Here is an 11661-nt window from a genome sequence, read left to right on the forward strand (position 1 = left end):
TATTTTCCAAATATGGCTGTTTTATCTCGCTATTATCAGCTTAAAAATTTAATATTAATACAATTGTTTGTGTTACTCTTCCATTTAAAACTGTTAGTACAGTTTTTGTGTTACCCTACCATTTAAAGCTGTTAGTACAGTTTTTGTGTTATCCTACCGTTTAAAGTTATTAATACAGTTTTGTGTTACCCTACCGTTTAAAGCTGCTAATACAGTTTTGTATTACCCTATCATTTAAAGTTGTAAGTACAGATTTTGTGTTACCCTACCATTTAAAGCTGTTAGTACAGTTTTTGTGTTATCCTACCGTTTAAAGCTGTTAGTACAGATTTTGTGTTACCCTACCATTCAAAGCTGTTAGTACAGTTGTTTGTGTTACACTACCGTTTAAAGTTATTAATACAGTTTTTGTGTTACCCTGCCACGTAAAGCAGTACAGTTTTGTGTTACCCTACCGTTTAAAGCTGCTAATACAGTTTTTGTATTACCCTATCATTTAAAGTTGTTACATTTTTTGTATCATCCTACTATTTAAAGCTGTTAGTACAGTTTTTTTGTGTTACCCTACCACTTTAAAGTTGTTAATACAGTTTTTATGTTACCCTAACCGTTTAAAGCTGTTAGTACAGTTTTCGTCGTATTCTAAAACAATAATTATAGGTTGTTTGTGGCTCGATATATACAAAGTGTCTTTCAAAGTTTTTTCGTACGTATGATACATATCGTCAGGGTTGGATAATTGAGATAACATTATTTCTAGATTCTTTATCTTCCATTTCTTTTGAAAATCAACTTTTTTTAAATAATTAAATGCTTTGTTTACTCCTTTCAAACTATCACAACACACTTTAACATTTTATTGTTTTTGTCTTAAAAGCTGTTATAATTTGGTTAACCTCTTTTTTTTTCAATAATTTATTATTAAAACACCAATAAATGTAACCTTTCTTATTCTAACTCGAAACCTTTGTATGTCGTACAACTACTGCTGCATCATAAAAAATAAACGTATTCACACGTCCGAACATACTGGTGATTTTAACAGAATTAACAAATATTTTATCCAGTCCGTTTTTTTAGTATCTTTGTTCAGTCCATGTATATTCCTTCTTTTTTGGGATAAATATACCGAAAAATATCGAATAAAACAAAGTGATTTTACAAATCAGTTAATCTATCAACTGTATGAAATCCGTGTTCTGCCGAGGGTATACGATATAGTTCTGTATTTAACGTTAATCTCCAGCTAAACATTGTTTCGTATATTATTCAACTGTTTCTTTAATTAAATCTAACTAAACATTGTGTGATTTTTTCATCCAATTCTGATAAATACATGTTAAATAAATGTAATTTTAATTTTAACAATGCATAAAAAATATTATCTTTGTACTCAGACATAAACGTCCTTTCTTCATCAGATGACTTACGAGAAACCTGTCAATAGATCAGATCCATGTTACCGTGTAGCGAGGGAAGGAATTATACTTCCAGTTATCTACAGTGAAGATTGTCTCTCTACATGAACATGAGTTTCTTGTAATATAATCACTTCAGCATTATGACACAATATCATTTTAACCATTCGGTCATGGAACAGCCTCTAACATATTGTACAGTAATAACTGCCATAAAAGAAGAAAAACAAACAAAAACTTTTAATAGAAATTTAATTTCAGTAACATACAAATCTCAGATCGCCCCCCAATGACATAACAACATATCTGCGAACTTATAATTCAAAAAACCGGGTTTCGAAACCATTGATGGGCAGAACATAGATAGCTCAAGCAAAACATCTTAGATTAAACTTTTACTTAAACTAATAGATAAATAATATATTTTCCTTATAGTTACGCGACTTTCATCTGTTTTACTAGCAATATGATCTTTAAGTTTCTCTATTTTATACCAGACTTGTTATGTTATCTGTGTGAGCCACTTCTAATTTTTTTAAACATAATTTAACTTTCGCTTCAAAATTTACAGATCTTGGGTTTGATAATTGTCCTTCAAAAAATCTTATGTCACTCTCTATATTGAGATATTTTAAAAACCTAATTTCATTTTCCTTTAGTTCATTACACAAACTTGATTGAATATGGTCATTATGTTATAAATGTAATTGGTGAAAGATATTTGGTTAACAAACCTTTCGTAGTGACTCCATTTTGTTCATCGGTCTCTACTCTTTTCTTTAAAACAGTTGTATTAATTAATGATTTACGATTTTCTTGGTCTGTGGTTCTTTCTCGCCTTTTACGTAACAGTTCATTTTTCATTTACATCAATTAAATCTCTTCGACTGTCTTGTTATAACTGAGCTTTTATAGTTTTCTTCAAAGCTCTGTCGTCTTCAGTCATTTTAGTTGGGACCCGGCATGGCCAGGTGGTTAAGGCACTCGACTCGTAAACCTAGGGTCGCGGGTTCGTATCCCCGTCACACCGAACACGCTCACCCTTTCAGCCGTGAGGGAGTTATTATGTGAGGATCAATCACATTATTCGTTTGTAAAAGAGTAGCCCAAGAGTTGGCGGTGGGTGGTGATGGCTAGCTGCCTTCCCTCCAGTCTTACATTGCTAAATTAAGGACGACTAGTACAGATAGCTCTCATGTAGCTTTGTGCGAATTTCAGAACAAACCTAACCATTTCAGTTGGTCCTGGACCATCTTTTTCAAAGATAATATTAACATTTAGTTGTTCATTTTCATCTTCCTGACAACCTTGCAGTTGTAGGTCTTTTGTCCCTAGATCAATATGGCGCTTATCAAATATTGTCAACTGAGGATCTTCTTGTTTTACTTTTTCATTATTCAACATTAACAACACTGTTCTTCATGTTACTTAACTGAGAACAATAGTTTCAGCTGCCCATAAGCCTAACAATTAAAACATTACATTGAGAGATGCCCATAAACCTAACAATTAAAACATTACATCGAGACATGCCCATAAGCCTAACAATTAAAACATCACATCGAGACATGCCAATAAGCCTAACAATTAAAACTTTACATCGATATACTGCATCAACAAACTTACATAAATTGTACATTGAAAACCTTCTGGGAAATAATTCAATTGGTTTAGGTTTTCTTTTTAAATCATTATATTTAATCTGTTCAATGTACACTTATCGTCTAAACCATTAACGTGTTTTAAACTCTGGGTAATGTGTTGACACAAACAACGTATCAATATGACCGACTACAGGTCACATATTTTAACACAACTTTCTTACAACGCTACAACTTATTTCAAACGGTATGTTAGTAATAATAACTTTCGTTATTGCGGCCTCGTAATCTAATGGTCGCGGGTTCGAATCCCCGTCGTACCAAACATGCTCGCTCTTTCAGCCGTGGGGTATTATTATGTGACGGTCAATCTCACTATTCTTTGGTAAAAGAGTAGCCCAAGAGTTGGCGGTGGGTGGTGATGACTAGCTTCCTTCCCTCTAGTTTTAAAGCTTAGGGACGGCTAGCACAGATAGCCCTCGTATAGCTTTGCGCGAAATTCAAAAACAAACAAACTTAAAATTACTGGTTTAAATTCTAAATGTTGATACTTTGTGTCCACGCTTGTAATTAGCTTCATCACCCGTGATCGGTCCTGAAAATATATTTGAAACTTATCAAATACTCGTGCGGCTGATTTGTCTTTTCTGGTGAAATACCTGTGTTTCTAATAGGCTCAACTACATCGTTTTGTATAATTTCTTTCGTTGTTAAACGTTACGAGGCCATGTTCTCTTGTAAGATAATTTTCCGTGACAACTTATGTTTGTCAAGTGACCTTGCATGTTTACTTTTAAGTATAGATTAACCCTAAATCGGGAGGTTTAGTCACTTAGTTAAGTACAGAAGACGGCGTCTTCTGTGCTAAACTTAAAAAAAAAAAAACTAAACGCGAATTATATACTATGAAATTACTTAAAGCAAAAATTCTAACAACACACTCACTAACGTTGTTAAAAACTCACAACTCAATCAATTTGTTTAAGACCAAATTTACGAAACTTCTATGTTTGTTGCCATAATTGCTCTCTCTATGTACATATAGATGTGACAATGTACTGAAGTGTTCGAAGAATATTCGTGTAAGAAACAGTAAGAGAAATTCATAAGTGACCGTGATTATTGGCTTTTTTACATAACAGTAGAGATAAACACAATACACAGGTTTACAGGGGATCTAGAACATTTGAAATCTACTCCCTTTTTATTAACTTAAACTTTTACAATTCGTTTTTATCACATTTCCTAAGTAACCAAACAGGTTAAGAATAGTATATGTAATTATTACAATTATTATTGTAATTTATTGTGTTATTATTCTTTTCTGAAGAAATTAAAAGCAAGACCAGGCAAGATTTAAACTCGCGATTCTACTTTCTGTGTAAATATTTTAAACGACAAACCCCAGGTTTATGAATTCGTCCTATTTCTCTCTTCGTTGACCAGTAAGTACATAACGAAGCGTTTTTAAACTATGGAACTCTTTGGTTATATTAAGCTTCCAAACGTCTAAAACGAACTAATTAGTCTTACAATAGCTCTGATGCTATTATTATTATAAATATTTAAATTATTTGAAGTTAAAATTAGGGCTTTAATTGAATATTACTCCAATAATTTATGCAATATTTACATTTATGAGTTGGTGGTTTTTTCTTTGTAAGTAACGTTAACTATTTAACTTTTATTTTCGATTCCCTGTCACGTGGAAATCAGAACTGAAAACAAATTAACATAACCCTAAGCATACAAATCAGTGGTCGTTTCCATATACCAAGAACAAAAATGAAACCTAAAATTTTACAGTTTTGGATAACTTTATAACGCTATACATTTGAGGCATGATCCCTATGGTGACACATCGATGATAGTCTATTGTGCAGTTTTTCGCTATGAAAAACAAACATCCGTTATAAGTGTTATAAATTTCAATGAAAAGTCGTTATGACAAATATAAGTGAATCACCTTTTTGTACAGTAAGCTCAAATATTCATGAAAGAGAGTGGTAGGAGAGTTAATATAATAGAAAAAAAGAGTATTTGTGAAAACGACAGTAAATGTATTAAATGACTAGGTTGTTTCAAAGTTCACGGTAGAAGAAAAAAAACATGTAGCAACTTATAGAAACACAGGTTAAATTTAAAGAACAACAAGTGGTTGAAACTCGCATTGTAAGCGTAAGCGTAGACAAAGCACCCCCTGTTAAACATAGAGGGCGCAACGTATTTCTTGACATCCCTGTCACACGTTCATGTTATTTCTTGCAGTCTTTTTTTTTTAAACTGGCATATGTTACGAAGCAAACTTTCAAAGCCTATTATCGTGAAGATGGGCCCGGCATGGCCAGGTGGTTAAAGCACTCGACTCGTAATCTGAGGGTCACGGGTTCGAATTCCCGTGGCACCGAACATGCTCACCATTTCAGCCGTGGGTACGTTATTATATGAGGGTCAATCCCACTATTCGTTGGTAAAAGAGTAGCCCGAGATTTGGCGGTGGGTGGTGATGACTAGCTGCTTTCCCTCTAGTCTTAGACTGCTAAATTAAGGACGGCTAGCACACATAGCCCTCAAGTAGCTTTACATGAAATTCAAAACAAACAAGTGGTGAAGCGGACACTTTTCTAAAGTGTTATATCAAACGTCATTGTTCCAATACTGTATTAGGTAATTGCTGGTCTTACCAATTTCTCTCGTACAAAGTGGAGTACTTCCTTTTCTCATAGAAGCATTAAAGAAAAACACCACTCCCTTAAGTTGCTTAGCGACTGTAATTCTCTGGCTTCTCACATTAAAAATTCGTGTTTCGATACCCACAACGGATAGAGCAAAGATAGTTTTCTCCTTAACAACAAAAAAAGAAACGCTCTGTGCTAATCCGATTTAAACATCGATTATCGCAGAAAACAGCTTATTCAAAACAATTAACTCAAGTCGAATTGTTCTGAAAAGCATCTTAGATTACACGTGATAAGCCATTTAATTCTCAATAACTGAAATACATTGTTAGTGAGGTTGTGATTACACAATTTGTGTGTCTAATACAGTAAACATAACTCTATATTATAGTTACAATTATTTCACATTAACGCAATTCTAGCATATAGATGTTGTATGTCAATTTAGCTCATGCTTACTTCACACGCAATCTTATATCTCTGGGTAGATGATCCACTAACCTGATCCTACACATGCACTTGTTATGTTAGTTCAACCCTTCCGTAAAGACCTGTACATCTAGGCACATGATCCACTAACCTGATCCTACACATGCACTTGCTCTGTTTGTGATAATATAAATGTGCTACTTGTTTTTCGCTTCAAATTTTCACATCCTTCTTTTGTCGCACGTGCAAACGTAGAATACGAATGTTTTGCTCGTATTTAACTACTAAATCCAAAGAACCACGACAATGTTTGTTTTTATCTGTACAAAAACAACGTATTTCTAGCTTGCTGTTTCTCTAAACGTCTGCAGCTTTCACTCGTCAGGAATTAGGACGATATTACACAGGTAATGACCTAAAACGTTTTATTTTTTTTTTACCCGCTCTAGGGAACTTTGTACTAGAATCAACAACCGTTCTTTTCGTGTTAGTTGTCTGCACCTCCAACCAGATTACCTTTAACAACACACTTTATCTGAGTAAGCTTCTGTATTACTCGAGTGTCAAACTTTAAATCTGTTAGTAGTTTATATATATCGAGATTATATATCTACAGAAAACACTTTTGATGACAAGAAACTCACTTGAAATAAAAATGTATCTCAGAACAGCTGGTATGGGTATTAACACTTTTATTGAGAAGGAGAGAACAACGTCATCTTCAGGTTAAGGAAGGTCGAAACTTTGTTCTCTGCTTGTCATTAAAAGTTGGAAGTAAATCACAGGTAAAACATCAAAATTTGATAAATATTTATATGTAGTACAACAGAAACTTGGTGGAAGTAGTTGAGTTTAGCAAACAGTTAATATTTTGTGTGCCCATTTTTCTTAAATAACTGTAGACAGCCCTTCAGACATTGTTGCAACATATTTAATCAAAGTGACATTTGGGAGTTTTCTCCAAATGTCTTTAATACATTTCCATAAAGTTTCTCTGGAAGTGACTTTTGATTTTTCAAATTTTTCATGTGTCATATCCAGATTTGCTCAATTGGGTTGAGATAGGGGCTCTGTGGAGCCATTACATCATTTGAATGATTCCAGCAACTTCTTTCTTAGCTAAGTAATTTTTTATGGATTGGATTAGTGTTTGGGATCATTATCTTGGTAGTAAAATCCTATATCAATGATACATAAATCACTGGGTATAACATGGCAGATCAGTATCTAATAGTACTTGCACTGGTCCATTATTCCATCTAATTTGCAAATATATCCTATCGTCTTAGGAGAAAAACGTCCTTAAACCATCACACTGTCTCCTCCATGATTTATGGTAGGTGCTAAGCATTGAGATAAGTATCTTTCACCTTTCTTCCGGCGAACGTACAACATACGCTTTGGAACAAATATTTCAAACTTGGGCTCATCTATCCATTATTCCCTTTTTCAATAATCAAAAGTCCAGTTTATACTTTTTAACAGTTTTCGATTTCTTGGCAATATTTGGAGATCAAAGTAATTTTTTAAACAGCTACACAATCATATATTCCATTCTCATTAAGTCTTCTTCATACTGTATATCTGTACACTTTTCTGTCATCTGGTACATGATTGTTTATCTCATGCTTGAGATGAGTGACAGTTTTCCTTCTGTCCTGAAGGTTGCATAAACAAAGATATTTCACATCACTATCATTGAGTTTAGGTGTTCTGTCTATTTCTTTCCTGTTTTCAAATTTACCTGTTTCGGTATTATAATCTAGAATGTACTTGACAGTGTTTGGGGAACATTTTAAGTTTGCACCAGTTTGTTGTAGAATTCAATCAGCATCACAAAAAGCTTTAAGGTGAACTCCCTGTTCTACTAAGAATTCTTTACACGTTTCTGACTCTGGCATGATAACAAAGCTTAAAAAGCGTTTTATCAAAGTTTATTTGTGGTGTGTTATTAAACTGGTACCATAAGCTAGCTTCTTTCTATGTAGTTAAGACATTACATGATACCTCATGTAATTATTTCAGATCCTAAGATTGATCAGTATGTTCATTCAAATAGAACCCTTATGACATGTCCTTGGTACAAGTATATGAGAACTATAGAGAATGATAAGTATTCTCACCCTGGTTCATTCAGTTGTTAACAGGGCTCAGTGAAGCATTACTACAATGTTGAAAATTACATTCTGTAATGGTATGGAAAAATTAGATTGTGACCTGTGATTTCAGACATTTTGCTAACAATTTGTTAAATTCCAAACAGAGATACTTTTAACAAAAGGATTAAGTAAATTATTGTAACTTAAATATACGTATTTATTCATGTTAAAACATTCATTAGCCAAACGTTGTAATATGATTATAAATAAGACACTTTAGAAAGAGGAAACTTCCACAATTAACCGAACTTAAATGAATAATTGTCTAAAACTTAATTCGACCAACGGAGGGCGACGTGGAATAAAAATCTTATAATATTTTTTTATTTCTTATTAAAGTTATTAACCTCATAAAACACAATTTAATTATACATAATGACTCATTTGAGAAGTTTTTCAGGCCTTTGTGCAAATTTAAGGGGTTTACTTCAATGTAACAGCTGCATCATATTAGGTTCCCAGTAGAAACAGTTTCTTGGTTGTTACTTAAATTATGTCATAAAATATATAAATCTGTCACGTGCGTGAGCGTTTAGTTGTTCATAAATTTTATATCTTATTTCAAAAACAAATACACAAGTAAATCCACGAAAATATCATTTGTACAGCTTAATACATTGAAATAATACTTTTTAAACGTGTAACTTAAATGAATATATAAAGGCACATGAGTACATCTTGATCGAAAAAGACAATTATTTGTTAAACCTACAAATTACTTTCTTCAAATATATTTTACTTAGGTTTTCGTTTTCCACTAATTGCGTCGCTTCATTTTCAAGGCCCGGCATGGCCAAGCGTGTTAAGGCGTTCGACTCGTAATCCGAGGGTCGCGGGTTCGAATCCCGGTCGCACCAAACATGCTCGCCCTTTCAGCCGTGGGGCGTTATAATGTGACGGTCAATACCACTATTCGTTGGTAAAAGAGTAACCCAAGAGTTGGCGGTGGGTGGTGATGACTAGCTGCCTTCCCTCTAGTCTTACACTGCTAAATTAGGGACGGCTAGCGCAGATAGCCCTCGAGTAGCTTTGTGCGAAATTAAAAAAAAACACAAGCAAAACAAAACAAACCCTTAGCGATTTCCAAGAATTAGAAGAACGTTTCGTATCCGTCTGAAGAGCTCTGGATTGAGCGAATAGCGCTATCGATGATAGATATGGCGAGTGTAGTGTAACTAATACTATAATAATTCATCTTCTAATTGGTAAACGTCCATAAGAGAGTATATACAAAACGTGTTGTTTTAAAATACAACATACTGGATACTAGTGTATTATTACAAGGAAAATTATAATCGTGCTTTGCTACCTTGTAAAATATCGTTCACACCATAATATTATGCAATATTATAACTGATATTAGTCTGACAACAGGAGCTTGTACTACGAAATAATACATATTAGCATGGTAATACTAGGTAATATCTTTTTATTATAGTGTAAATTTACTTGTGAAGGTAGATATTTACAAAATATTCTAGTTTACTTTGATAAATTTGGGGGGAATGTATACTAGTTACCAACAAATTACGAGTTTGACAACTCGTAGCAGTTAAATCTGTTTCATGATGTATGTTCTGTTTTTCAAAGTAATGGTGAAATATTATTTGGTGAGGTGATTACCTTTTTCTTTTGTTTTTTTTTTAGAGAAAATACTGGTTTATCTTACGTATGCAAATATTAGGATTTATTGACAAAGAGTGCTATACCTTCACACTAAGTAACTAAGAGTCGCTTTTAAATTATATGTATATATATTAGTTATAAGTATATTGTATGTCGTTAACAATTTTGAAAACAAGAGTAATAGGAAATAGACAAATTAAACTTACGTAGGAAATCATTGGAAAGTCCCAAGCTGCAGCTACCATAGCTTCAGCTGCACAGCTGTCGTCTGGACCAATAAAAGCAACAGCTCCCTTTTCGCGCATGAGCGTCATTGCCCTAATGGCATCCGCAGTGTTCGGCTCTCCCGAATCGGCTACGACAAACTGAAGAGTGTGGTTCGGCAAGAGTTCGGAATTTCGGTTTACATCTTCAATGGCCAGAGGAATGGCCCCAGCTATCAGTTTCCCAGTCCTGAATCCAGTGAATGAGCTCAGAAAGCCGATAGTGATATTAGGCTTAACGAAACTGTCTACTGCGGCTACCCTCTGAGCTGGGGATATGAAAAGCCATAACGTTCCTAGGGCAAAACTAGTCCACACCACAGACCATCGAAATAAAAAATCCATTCTTAGGATTCATAAATTCATAGTGGACATTGTTATTACTAATTCTGATGATTTTTGTGTTTATGTTGAAGAGATAATTAGGACATTTTGTCCTTACTTGATGTCGTAGGTGGGAGTTTTTGATTAACTTAAAGATTTAACTACGTGTCTAAGTCCTAATTCGAAAACCTAACTAAGAGTCTTAGCCATAATTTGAATAAGTAACTAGGATTGTTGTTTTTACATGAAGACATAACTAGGAGATTATACCTTAACTTTACCACCAAATTAAAAGTTTTAACTCTAACCTGAAAATGTAGCTAGGTATATTAACCTTAAGTGGAAGAAGTAACAAGGAGTTTTAGCCCTAACTCAAAAACGTAACTTTAACAACTTTGTGAAACAACGTTTTTTCTTTAATTATATGAACATGTATATATGTGTGGGTGTGATGTTTAATAAACATGATTTCTCAAGTTACAAAATAAAAACATATTAAAGGATATCGAAGAACTCTTGAAGATAATCTGAGAATACTGAATCAAATACTTCATCTTCAACGTAATATAAAAGAGAACAGTCAGGAAGATCACTGAGAGATAAAGAAAACAAGAAAATAAATAAGTTTCTCAAACCCTTTATACTCTAATAATTTGTTTTAATAATTAACATTATCGTCACTTACCCTGTATTAACGCAAATCCTTTATTAAAAAGGAGTATATTTAACATCTAAACGAACACATGAAATATGTTGATTTATTAACAGCAATTTAAAACCGAAAATACAAGCAAGAATCTGATTTATGACTAAACAAGTTGAATTAATTCAATTACTTCTATTTAAGTAATTATTTATCCAATACTGAGAAATAAATATAAAATTATTTTAAGAAAGACTCGTTGGTCTAGGGGCATGTTTCTCGCTTCTGATGTGATAATTCCCAGCTTTAATCTTTACGCCCCATGCTAGTACAACGGTAAGTCTACGGATTTACAAATCTAAAAATTAGGGGTTTGATTACCCTCGGTGGGCTTAGCAGATAGCTTGATGTGGCTTTGCTATAAGAAAAAACATACAGAAAATATATTTTATACGAATTGTTAAGGAAAATAAATATTGCAAGTGAGAGTTGATGAAATTGTATAGACATATTTTTTACC

General features: G+C 33.4%; 1 protein-coding gene across 1 annotated transcript in view; it reads right to left on the reverse strand.

Moving 5' to 3' along the window:
* Positions 1–11088, reverse strand: part of LOC143237633 (guanylate cyclase 32E-like) — a 129713-nt gene extending 118625 nt beyond the window's left edge. Inside the window, exon 1 of the mRNA XM_076477099.1 lies at positions 10118–11088. Within this exon, the coding sequence (XP_076333214.1) occupies positions 10118–10519 (402 nt within the window). The 5' untranslated portion in view covers positions 10520–11088. The remainder of the gene's footprint in view (positions 1–10117) is intronic.
* Positions 11089–11661: the final 573 nt, after the last annotated feature.

This window comes from Tachypleus tridentatus, chromosome 13, assembly GCF_004210375.1.
Source record: "Tachypleus tridentatus isolate NWPU-2018 chromosome 13, ASM421037v1, whole genome shotgun sequence".
Classification (NCBI taxonomy): Eukaryota; Metazoa; Arthropoda; class Merostomata; order Xiphosura; family Limulidae; genus Tachypleus; species Tachypleus tridentatus.